Source organism: Pelecanus crispus, chromosome Z (assembly GCF_030463565.1).
Source record: "Pelecanus crispus isolate bPelCri1 chromosome Z, bPelCri1.pri, whole genome shotgun sequence".
Taxonomy (NCBI): domain Eukaryota; kingdom Metazoa; phylum Chordata; class Aves; order Pelecaniformes; family Pelecanidae; genus Pelecanus; species Pelecanus crispus.
The window spans coordinates 15,161,161-15,174,042 of NC_134676.1; the positions used below are offsets into that span (position 1 = coordinate 15,161,161).

The 12,882-nt window shown below is 42.3% G+C and overlaps 1 protein-coding gene across 1 annotated transcript in view; it reads left to right on the top strand.

Annotated features, from left to right (window-relative positions):
• The first annotated feature begins 3,487 nt into the window (after positions 1-3,487).
• The window catches only part of WDR70 (WD repeat domain 70), a 153,741-nt gene continuing 144,346 nt past the window's right edge, over positions 3,488-12,882 (top strand). The window contains exons 1-5 of the mRNA XM_075726466.1: positions 3,488-3,509; positions 3,601-3,663; positions 3,871-3,954; positions 4,910-5,024; positions 9,173-9,380. Of these exons, the coding sequence (XP_075582581.1) occupies positions 3,488-3,509; positions 3,601-3,663; positions 3,871-3,954; positions 4,910-5,024; positions 9,173-9,380 (492 nt within the window). The remainder of the gene's footprint in view (positions 3,510-3,600; positions 3,664-3,870; positions 3,955-4,909; positions 5,025-9,172; positions 9,381-12,882) is intronic.

Here is a 12,882-nt window from a genome sequence, read left to right on the forward strand (position 1 = left end):
CTATCGTTAACTACTTGGAAGAAGAGACCAACACCCACCTCACTACACCCTCCTTTCAGGTAGTTGTAGAGAGCGATAAGGTCTCCCCTCAGCCTCCTCTTCTCCAGACTAAACAACCCCAGTTCCCTCAGCCGCTCCTCATAAGGCCTGTTCTCTAGACCCTTCACCAGCCTTGTTGCCCTTCTCTGAACATGCTCCAGCACCTCAATGTCCTTCTTGTATTGAGGGGCCCAAAACTGGACACAGGATTCCAGGTGCGGCCTCACCAGTGCCGAGTACAGGGGGACAATCACCTCCTTGCTCCTGCTGGCCACAGCATTCCTGATACAAGCCAGGATGCTGTTGGCCTTCTTGGCCACGTGGGCACACTGCTGGCTCCTGTTCAGCCGGCTATCTACTAACACCCCCAGGTCCTTTTCGGCCAGGCAGCTTTGCAGCCACTCTTCCCCAAGCCTGTAGCGTTGCATGGGGTTGTGACCCAAGTGCAGGATCCGGCACTTGGCCTTGTTGAACCTCTGTGTACGGAAAGGTTAAAAGACGGCAGTTTGGTCTGTGGATGGACACTGGGTGAGAAGTACATAGCCGAGGAATGCAGTTAGCACAGGAGACAGATAATTTATTGTTTGAAATGCTGATCGCAGAGTTGAGGGGGCTGAGAAATGTTAGGGAGGATCGTTTCTCAGTCTTCTTATCTCTGTGGTCAGCAAGGAGGTGCAACTGGGAAGATACAAGGCACAGCTCACAAATTTGCTTGCTTTGTAAGCATCTTGTTGTTGGCTCGAGCAAGGTTGATATGTGACTGCTGGATTATGGTAATATGTGGCATGAACAAAGCCCATGAACCAAAAGATGGGATGGCTATGGCATGTGCAGTGCGCCTGACCAGTGGGCGCATGTGCCATAGTCCCCTTTTGTTGCAAATGAGGCGTGTTTTTGGCACCCACTGGTTGCATGTGTCGAAACCCATTTTCCTCTGCAATATAAATACCAGGATTTCCTGAAGCAGGGTGGGCCGGTGTACAGCGAGGTCACCGTTGCCTCCGTGGGGACGCCCACGTAAAGCTGGCACCTACTGACCTCTGGGCTGAACTCGCAGCGCAAGATGGCACAAGAATGTACGGATGGACCATGTTCCTCACAGTTCTCGGGTTGGTAAGAATATTGCTTTGCTAAACTCTTGTAGTGTAGTTAATAAAGTCTTTTGCACTGCTAGATAGTCTGTGTGTGCGTGCCATTCTTTCCCCAGGAATCCTTGAAACCACTCTAAAACAATCTCATAGCATTAGCCTTGACCCGTTGGTCCAGCCTGTCCAGGTCACTCTGCAGGGCCATCCTACCCTCCAGCAGATCAACACTCCCACCCAGTTTGGTGTCATCTGCAAACTTACTGAGGGCGCACTCAATCCCCTCATCCAGATCATTGATAAAGATATTAAACAAGACTGGCCCCAAAACTGAGCCCTGGGGAACACCACTTGTGACTGGTCATCAACTGAACTTAACTCCATTCACCACAACTCTCTGGGCTTGGCCACCCAGCCAGTTTTTTATCCAGCGAAGAGTATGCCTGTCCAAGCCATGAGCCGCCAGCTTCCTAAGGAGAATGCTATGGGAGACAGTGTCAAAGGCTTTGCTGAAGTCCAGGTAGATGACATCCACAGCCTTTCCTTCATCCACCAGGTGGGTCACCAGGTCACAGAAGGAGATCAGGTTGGTCAAGCAGGACCTGCCTTTCATGAACTCATGCTGGCTGGGCCTGATCCCCTGGTTGTTCTGCACATGCCTGTTGAGTTCACTCAAGATGATCTGCTCCATAATCTTCCCCGGCACCGATGTCAGGCTGACAGGCCTGTAGTTCCCCGGATCTTCCTTCCAGCCCTTCTTGTAGATGGGCATCATGTTGGCAAGCCTCTAGTCGTCTGGGACCTCCCCTGTTAGGCAGGACTGCTGACAGATGATGGAAAGTGGCTTGGTGAGCTCCTCTGCCAGCTCCCTCAGTACTCTTGGGTGGATCCCATCTGGCCCCATAGACTTGTGAATGTCCAGGTGGCATAGCAGGTCATTAACTGCTTCCTCCTGGATTATGGGGGCTCCATTCTGCTCCCTGTCCCTGTCTTCCATCTCAGGGGGCTGAATATGCTGGGGATAACTGGTCTGGCTATTAAAGACAGAGGCAAAGAAGGCATTAAGTACCTCAGCCTTATCCTCATCCTTGGTGACAATGTTCCCCCCTGCATCCAGCAAAGGATGGAGATTCTCCTTGGCTTTCTTTCTGTTGTTAATGCATTTGTAAAAACATTGTTTATTATCTCTTACAACAGTGGCCAGGTTGAGTTCTAGCTTATGATGATCTGGACATAGAAATCGAATGTAAGTTAAGTAAGTTTGCTGATGATACTAAACTAGGAGGAGCTGTGGACTCCATTGAGGGTAGAGAGGCCTTACAGGGAGATCTGCATAGACTAGGGAGTTTGGCAGTCACCAGCTGTATGAAATTTAACAAGACCAAGTGCAGGATTCTCTCTGGGATGGTGTAATCCTGGTTATACGTACAAATAGGGGGACATGAGGCTGGAGAGCAGCCCTGCAGAAAGAGACCTGGGGGTTTGGGTTGATTGCAAGTTGAATGTGAGTCAGCAGCATGCCCTGGCAGCCAAAAGGGCCAGCCGTGTCCTGGGGTGCACTGAGCACAGCATCGCTAGCCTGTTGAAGGAGGTGACTGTCCCACTCCGCACTGCCTGGCGCGGCTCCACCCCGAGTACCGTGCCCAGTTTTGGGTGCCTCAGTGTAAGAAGGACATCGAACTATGGGAGCGTGTCCAGAGGAGGGCAGCCAAGATGGTGAAAGGCCTCGAGGGCAAGATTTAGAAGCGGCTGAGGGCACTGGGCTTGTTCAGCCTGGAGCAGAGAAGGCTGAGGGGTGACGTCATTGCTGAGGGGTGACCTCATCGCAGCCTACACCTTCCTCACGGGGGGCAGGGGAGGGGGGATGCTGGTCTCCTCTCTCTGGTGACCAGCAACGGGACACGAGGGGATGGAACGAAGCTGGGTCAGGGGGAGTTCAGGCTGGACATTTGGAAAAGGTTCTTCAGTGAGAGGCAGTCGGTCCCTGGCACAGGCTCCCCAGGGAAGCGGTCACGGCACCAAGCATGTCAGAGTTCAGCGAGAGTCTGCACGATGCTCTCAGTCACGTGGTTTACTTTCAGGTGGTCCTGCGAGGAGCAGGGTGTTGGACTTGATCATCCTGACGGGTCCCTTCCAACTCGAGATATTCTGTCACCCTGTGAAGATTGCGTCGAGGCCTTCCGAGCAGCGGCGGGAGAGCGGCACAAGGCCGGCGGCTGACGCCGGAGGCCGGCACAGGAGGCAGGCCGCGGGCGGCGGGCGCGGCCGGGGGGCGGTGCTGGCGGGCGGGCGTCCCCGGGCCCCTCTGGCCACGCCCGGCCGCTTCCTGCCGGCGCCTGTTGTGGTTCCGGGGCAGGCGCAGCATGGAGCCGGCGGCGGAGGGCGGTGAGCGGCGGGGCGGGGCGGGCCCGGCCCGGTCGAGCCCACCCCGCGCCCCCGCCTGACCCCCCCTGGTCTTCTTTCCCCTTTCTTGCAGACGCTGAGATGCTGGGGGGACCCGACCCGGAGCTGGCGGCCACCATGGGCTTCTCCGGCTTCGGTGCGTGGGGGTGAGGGCCGGCGGGCGCAGGGCGCTCGGCTGAGGGGCGCGGGGGTCGGCGGCCCTTGGTGGGGAGCCCCGGGGGAGGCTGGCGCCTAGAGGTGGAAACGGAGCGGTCGTGCCTGTCGCTCGGCCTGGCCGGGAGCTGCCAGAGTGCCTGTGGCCAGCCTGAGGCTGGGTTCCAGTCTCCTTTTTCTTCATTTTTAGGGAAGAAAGCTCGGACTTTCGACCTCGAAGCCATGTTTGAGCAAACGAGAAGAACTGCGGTGGAGAGGAGCAGGAAGGTCTTGGGTAAGAAATGCGAGTGTAGTCAGCTAATGCATTTCAAAACGTGTTTTGGTTTTCCGTCTTGGGTTGATGTTTAAGAAGTGTCTCAGGCTGGCTGTCTAGAGAACAAAAATCAAATGCAGTTTTGTTCAAGGAAGGCAGTCCTAAACAGCTTGGTCTTGGTAAATAGTGAAGTCATTAATTTATGTGTGTTGTGCGACTGTGTAAGAGCAGTGTGCATGTGCAAGGTTCCTGTTGTGAGGCATAGCTTTCAGATACAGGAAAAAGGTAGATTTGAACACAAGACTTTTTCTTTTCTTCTTTTATGTAGCTGTGTATTTATTTTGGAAGGGAAATGGGTACAGACAGCTTTAATCTAGAGAGAACAGAATAACAAAGAAGAAGTGTGTGTCTCATACTGGACAGTGGGTTATATAGCAGCCCACAAATTTCTCTCTGTCTTCTGTTGTGCTGGGAGTGGGTAAGTTTTCAGGGTGGTGGTTTGTAAGTGGGAGATGGAGAAAACTGTATGTTTTGCTGCCTGCATCTAAGCAAACACCGGTCGGCGGGTGGTGAGCAATTGCATTGTGCATCACTTGCTTTGTATATTATTATTACTGTTATTATTCTATTGTTTATTATTGCTACTACTATTTTACTTTTTTATTTCAATTATTAAACTGTTCTTATCTCAACCCAGGAGTTTTTCTCACTCCTACTCTTCCGATTCTCTCCCCCATCCCACTGGGGTAGGGGGAGTGAATGAGTGGCTGCATGGTGCTTAGTTGCTGGCTGGGGGTAAACCATGACACTATGGAAAAGTAATCTATTTTCAGGTGAAATCCTTTATTTCCTGTTACCTTTCCAAATCTATAGGTCTGAAAAAGAAAATTGTTTTACTGTCCTCAGCAAGCCTTTTAAATTCTATTATTTTGTAACGGTCTTGATTATTTGTCATTTATGTGCTCTCTGTATTCAGAGGCTCGTGAAAGAGAGAAGGAAGAACAGGCTGAAAAAGAGTTTAGAAGTCCATGCATTGATTCATCAGCTTCAGCATCCAGTGCAACAGGAGCTGGGTCCACAGTAACCCAAAGGTACTTAGATATGGTGGGAGATTCCATGTAACAGCTTTCTTATCTGAAGAGAGGGTTGGGGGAGGGCGAGGGTGAGAACGTGTTTATGTTACCTGAAGTATTCCAGTGGAAATTCTGATTTTAAAAATTTTTTTTTTAGCTATTCCTTAAAGATGTGTCAATATTTGTAAACATTGACATTATGTGTATTTAACAGTTAATTTTGCAGTCTCCTCTCAGATCCTGTTCAGCATACTTTTTTTTGAAATAACAATGTTGTTATCTGTGGATTTTTTGAAAATACCTACATGTGCTGACTCAATGAGCAGCTATTGTTCCCACCTATAGCTAGAATATACTTGTTCATGCCTGCTGAAAAAGGCGTCAAAGTAGGTGGAGAGCCTCTGTATGCACATTGTATAGAGTGGTGGCAGGGTTGAGAAAGTATTTTGTTTTGACTTCAGTCTGAAATTGATTTTTAAACTTGCCAGTGTTTGTTTGTTATTGACAAACAATAAATGCTACTGCTTTGACAGTTTAAATTCTGAAAAGCTGGGAAGTCAAAAGTAGCTGAAGGTAAAGGGAGGTACACAATTCCATTGCTTGGCAGGGATTGCAGAGATCAGTGCACTGTAAATTTTTAGGTTTCTATATCTGTGGAAGTCTAATAACCCATACAAGACTCTAGCAGACCTGTATATATGTATCTTATGGTTTGACAGGGTCTGTATGTGGTAGGTTATTATAGACAAACTTGTAGTGTTTCAGACTGTGAACGAATTTCTGTTACAAAATTTACTTTTTGCCTGTTGCTCTATGGAAAACTCAAATGAGCCGTGCACTCCCACTGAAATAACTGATCGCACAGTATAATACCCTATAGATCTTGTGTTACGTCTTGTGCACAAGGGAAAAATATTCTGTGCTCCTATTTGCTTTTGATGATCTTAAATACCAATCTGGTGAAATAATGAAAGATCACAAGAATTTAAATGTAACATGATTGTGTACTGTATATGGGTGACTTCAATATAAAGAATCAATTAAAACAAACGGTAAGGTTGAAAGCGGTCAGGTGATAAAGAGCCTTTCCCTAATCATCTCATTTTGCTAATATACTTGAAGAGAAGAGAACTCCGGGGGCTTTGTATAAAGGAAGACAACAAATACCTTTCAGTATTCTGACTTACGAGGCTCTGGTAACTTACCAGAGTTTTGCTGATACTAAGTTTTCTTTGTTTTTCTTTTTTTTTTTTTACCAAACATTGAGAAGGGAGGGCATGGCATGAAAAGCTCTCCTGGAAGTTTTGTATTTCCTTGTAAAATATGATATGTAGCTTAGCACTTAGCGCTAAAAACAGGAAGCTAGTGAAGGAGTCAAGCCATTGTGACTCAGCCTTAATTCAGAGGAACAATCCTACAACTGAAAATTTAAGTCTGAAATATAGGACTCTCAATAGTTCTTTTTATAATGTAGACTTTAGTTAGTATAAACTGATCTAATATATATATAGCTTGTTCTGTTCTCTGAAGATGGCCAACACTTACCTGAATATTACTTTTTTAAATTTCCAAGTACTTTCCGTTATCATAATAACCCTCATACTCATTTTTTAATTGTTAAAAAGGGGTTGGTCACTCCAAAAAGATGTGAAGAATAGCTACTGATTCTTTTTGCTTTTGAGCTACCTTGCAGTAGAGAACTGTTTACAGTAGTTATGGTACTTATGTATTTATGGATATGTATAATAATAATAATTATGCTTTGTGAAATGAAAGCATCTGCTAGTATATAAAAAGAAAAAAACTGAGAAAACAGAGTGGATGATGTGAGGAGAGTGAACACATGGGGGGGATATGCCCACATACTTGCAGAACTCACAGAGTGTTATTTGTTATTTTTCCTGCCTGTGTGCCAGTCATGCTCTAATGCAGCTTTCCTTTTTTGCTCTTACAGCTTGTTTCACTTACTGAGGAGGTAATGAGGGAAAGCAAAAAACAATTCCTTACACTTCTCTGAATCCTGGGAAAGGGGCTGGCAAACCGGTGGTTCTTTCTTTACAGCCTCTGGTAGAGTAAGACTGTAAGGCTGAAAGTTGAAGGAAACATCGCTTGTTTTGTCCTTTCTGTCAGCACCACTCCTGGTTGCTGTCAGAAGGGTAGATAGGCTTTTGGTCTGGCTGCATTGGGATGTTCTTATGTTTGACCTTCTTCCAGTCAGGACAGAGGATACCAGTAGCTATAGCTGGAGTACTTGGCAGTCCCTACCAAGCTTGGAATGTGGTGAAAAATAGCACTGCAGTTCTGGCCATTTCACATGCAGAGTGATTACACTGCCCCTCAAAGTACTGAAATGTTTGATTTGATCAATTTATCCTTCCTACCAAATGAGGGAATGATAAGGATAGGTAATTAGGAAGGAAGCTAGGTATTGTTCTTGGGTGTCTATAGAAAGATCTGGAATCTGGGACTGGAGGACTGGAAAGGCATCCTTGAATCATTATGTTGTATACATTCTTATTACTGGCAGCTACAGTGTATATTTGCTTCCATTCCAAAACTAATTAAATAGTTTGGCGTTTGGGGAAAAGATAAGTGGTTTGCAGGTCTGGAAATGCATATCGACTCGTAAAACACAACTCTTGCACATAGTACTGTAAAGTTGTTAGTTTTGGGGGTACCTAACTTGAAGAACTTTGAAGGTCCCAACCTGTTCCTCTCATGCTGGAAAAGCTTCCTTTTGGTAAAAGGATATTGATTGCCCATTGTTGTAGAGTAAGAGAAGCTCTTTTTATGTGAGTTAGATTTATTAGATAATCATATCCTGATCTAGGTCTTTAAATGTCTCTCATCACTATGCAAAACAAAGTTTGTAGGTAGAGGTAATATCTTTTATTAGGCTAGTAAATATAGTTGGAAAAATTAGACAAGCTTTCAGGCATGCAAACCTTTCTCATCACTGTAACATCTGAGGACCTAATCTGTGTTGGTTTTAGTTTGTTTTGATTTCTTCCTAAAATAGAATTTCAATTGCTTATCCAACACATATATTTGCTGCATAACTTGCTACCTGCTTGGTGTACAGCTGGTTTGGGGACGGGGAATGGGGCTGCATTCTCTGTCACAATTACATAGTTCAGAATGTATTTTCTTAATCCTTTATTATGTTCTTAAACTTGTGTGTTTTTTATTATAGTTTTTAAGTCATAACCTAAACTTTAAAAAAAACCCAATGCCTCTGTAGTGTTTTTTTATTTTCTTTGTTGAACTATCTTTTGAAGTCTGCTCACTTCAAAACTCACGCTCTTAAAATCTAAGCTCCCAAACCAAGTCTTGCAATTCGCACTTACTTCACTGAATCTGAAAGGAACATCCGATTTCCACAGCAAAATATCACTGCAATGATACACTGTATCTAGTCAAAAGGCAAAGTTTTCTGCTTCCCACTTTCAGAGGTCTACCAGTGAGAATACTGCCTACTTGATAACTACCAGCAGAGGGAGCACATTTATTTTGAATAAACTGAATGAACGTGGACTAAATAGCTCTACTTACTTTTCAGAAATTTTCCAATGCCAAAAATGTGTTCACACAACTGATTTGGAAAATGATAATTTAATGTAACTTTTAGAATCTAGATTTGTGACAGTATCAAATATTTGGTCGAAAGTGCCCGATTTCCTGTTATTCTTTACCGGTGTTACAAAGCAAGTGCCATGCTTTGTGCTCTCACTCTGGTTGTGAGCCTGGGTAATGACTGTTTTGAGTTCCACCCAGCCAACAGAGGTGCAGAGCATCTACACAAGCTGCAACTTGAAGCAGAATCTTGAAAATGCACTGTAACAATATATTCTGTTGGCTTCTAAGCAATATTGAAATCCACAGTAGTGACATCGTACTGTTGTTTTTACAATCTGTCTAACTTTTTCTTTGTTTTATTTTGTCCATTTTTTTGACTGTCTGTCACTATGCTGTTCCTTTCTTTAAAGCTTTGTTTGTGCTTTCAAGATGATGGTGGGCCTACACTCTGTTAATAAAAATTAGTTTATCTTTTGCTTCTCATTTCAGTGTTTACAAACTTACAACAGTGCTCCACATCTTTTCTCTGAAAATTCCTATGGAAGTGCTGATGTTTGTGAAATAGTAATTTTTAAAATTTTTCTGTGCAGAGAGACATCCTGTAGTGAAAATGAAGATAGCTCAGATGAAGAATTAACTGGTCCTTCCATGCAATCCCAGACTTTTGCTCAAGGTCCAGCTGAGGATACTGATGATGATGATGATGAAGATGATGAATTCATTGGGCCACCACTTCCGCCTGGGTTCAAGGATAGTGATGACGATAATGACAGTGATGATAGAGAGGAGGAAGATAACGTAAGTATTTTTTTCCTCATCAGTGTTTTAACGCTTTGAGTAGACTCTAGTTTCTAAGTGTGCTCTTTCCTTCATGATTGAATTTGCAGGTGGAGTATGACTGTTGTTTGAAATGCAGGTTTTTTGTGTTTTTCTAATGATTATTCAACAAATGCAAATAATTGTTTTCATTTAAAAATACCAGGGTTTAAAAAAAAAAAGTATGCATGTGAATATTAAGGGAAATTCATTATTGATTAGTATATATTGTTTACACTTTTTTGTTTTTATGTTATGAAGGAACTATATAAATAAATGTTTTAATATTTTATATGGTTTGTTTCTCAATGCATGTGTAGAATTTTTTACAAGAAAGAGGAGGTGGAGGTGGGCGTGAATCTAGGGAGAACAATTGTACCAAAACTATTCTGAGAAAATGAACTGTGGTAACTGAGGGCTTTTTTTTTGTTTCTTTTTGTTTGCTTTGTTGTGTTTTTTTTCTAAACCTAAATAAGTGCCAGGCTAGTTTGTTAGGGTGAGTATAGATTGTCTTTTCTATCTGTGTTAAAAGTAAGAAAACCCCTAAAAGCCTAACCTGGTTATCACAGATATTCAGTTGACAAATCTGTCTATGTAGTTGAAAGTCTAACAGTTTGATGTTCATTCTCCAAAACTTCCTGGATTGAATATTTTGTGGCAGTGGATTTTGTGTGATGGTTTCATTGTAGCAACAATGATAGAAGTCCTGTAAAAACAGCCTTACTTATGCTGTTTTGAACCTATTGGTAGCAGAAAAAAACCCTGTAATTCCTTTACACAAATATAAATCTAATCCTAAAAAACAAATTCTCAGGTGTCTCAAGGGTTTGTTGTCAATTCCTCTTCAGTTTTGACTAGGTGTTCAGTTTGTTCTTTTCCTATAAAAGCTCTTGCCTTGCATCTTGTGAACTTTAAAACATAGGTTTAGAATACTTACTTAAAATGAGTGAGAGGAACTTCTTAAGCAATGGTGTGACTGATTTTTAGAGTGAGCCTAACCTTGTATGATCACAATTTTTATTTTTTTTTTCCCTAGGGGATAAGTGATAGGAAAATCTGATGCCTTAGGGTTTTTTTATTACTTTGTCTGATCTGCTTGATTCACTGTTGCCTACAGATTTCTTTAATTATCAAACTGTACATTTTAGTACCGTATCTTCTGTGATCTCATCTGTACCTCACACATGACTTGTTCTGTTTTAGGGAACCAACAAATCCCAAACTTCCCTTGAGAATGTTGTAAACCTTAAGTTAACTTATGACTTACTATTGATCTGTATCAGGAATTTTCTTAACTTTTAGCTGTTACGACACTGTGAAGTGAGTCCATATTCTTGAGTTCATCATAGACTCAGCAGACTTCAGTTGCTGTGGATCATGCATATTGAAGTCACTACTTCTTTTCTGCCAACTTGCATCTGTTCTTCCATCTCAGGTCTGCTTGCTTGTACGTTTTCAACTCGTAGTAAAATCTTAAGATACAGTGCTTTATTGAGAAATTTTATCAAACATGAATCTCTCCAACAGATAATCAGAATAATAGTTCCTGTCTTGAAAAGTACTTACATTTATTGATGCTGAAGGAAATGTGTCGTCTTGGTCAGTTTTGTCTCTAAATACTTTTCAGCCTCTTTCCAGAGTGTTAGTGTGTACACAGATTGTGGTGAACCCAGGTGCTTGTAATTTCAGAAAAAACCCACAAGATATTACACAAAGAACAACAACTTCTGAAAGTACCTTTTAATAGCTGCTAACTTTGTGCATGTATGTACTAAGAAGTGGTGAATCTCAAAAAATGCATGCTTATTCTGCACAGGTGTTTTGTTGTTTCTTTGGGGTCTCACCAGAATGCCCTTCTAAATCACAGCTCTCCCTAGCTGTCCCCATTTCTCTTCCCAGAAAAAAACAATCTTTTGCTCTGCTGTCAGCACTTCTGAAACTTGTAACTGTTTTATAGCAATGAATAATTGAAGCCACACAGAGAGAAGCACCCAGGCTTGGGAATCAAGTCCTTCCAGGTATCTTTAATCTTTGGGAGAGTAAAAGTTCTTCAAGATGCTCAAAGGATTTCAGTGTATACGAAACTAAAATAAAACAGTGTAAACTTGAAATCATGTTATATCCTGGCAACTAAATCCAAGGTTAAGCCTCATGTCTGCTAATATTTCACTGAAGTATTACACATAACTTTGCATCAGAAATCTCTTGTAGCTGTTTATCCTGATCTTTTCTACACAGACTTTGCTTTGTTTCTATGTTATGTCCTTAATTATTTTCTTAAACAATGGAGATTTGAAAACACCAGAACTATAGGCAGCAGTTGTCTTAGGGGAAAAAAAAAAAAAAAAAAGAGGAAGTTATATTTTTGTGAAATGCCTTTTTGTCAGGGTCTTAAGGAATTCAGTTGCTTTCTAAACTGAGTGTCTCCAGATTGTTCTTCCTAATAATTAAGGGAATTTTGCATGTGTTGGAGAATCATAGAGAATTTTGCTTAAAACCTGCACTTACCAGATTAGCTAAATAATGGTGGTTCATCTTATATGCCTAAATTTTTCTTGTAACTCATGCCAGAAATTAGTTGGGTTTTCTTTTGCAAATGAGAATTGATACAAGTAGCTTGTGGTTTGATCATAATTTTGTTGTAGGACTGAATTAAAATTTGGGAAAACTTTTCCCCTGGTTCCATGGTCCGTTAGAGATGTTACTTTCTGCGGTTAGTAAAAAGCATTATGTACTTAACCTGCTATAATTCCATTCTGAAGTAAAAAAAAAAAAACAAAACACACACCTTTCAATTAAGTGTGTTGGCAGTGGTCTTGCCTGCTTATACTGAATTAGCAAAATTATTCAGTTGTGTCAAAGAAAGTTTCACCATATTGGTCCAGGAAGCTATAATGGAAATACACTAATTATTCAACATCTGTTTTATTGCATCATCAGTGGAAGGCTGGCATCCTTTGACATCTCTTTTGTTGAGTAATTTTATTAGGTTCACATGAGCAAGAGTCCTATACATACTACTGTTCCAGTTTATGGTATAATCATCTCTTTCATCTCAGTAGTGAGTGCTATATGGATTCTTAAATGTAATCATGTTCAAAGTACAGATCAGTGCAAAGTTGTAGCAGACTCCATTTATTCATATTTATGGAATAAATGAGGTCTTGTAGGAGAAAGTAACTGCTGAGCACTCATTTACATAGCGTAGCATTGTGGGAGAACAGAATTATTTAATAATTGAGAAATTGCAGAAAGATGCATAACATCTCTTAAGTGGTAAAACTGTTTGTATTTTTGGAGGCAATACATATGTTCCACAGAACAGGGTAAAGCTTTTAGTAGTAGAGGTAGCTTACAAAGAGAAGAGGGGGTTATTGGCAGCATAATAGAAAATATCTCTTTCTTTTTAATCCCTCTGTGCTATAGTGTGCTGTGTACCTATTTTCTGTTGTCCTCTGTCAAAGATGGCTGCACCTTAGTAGGG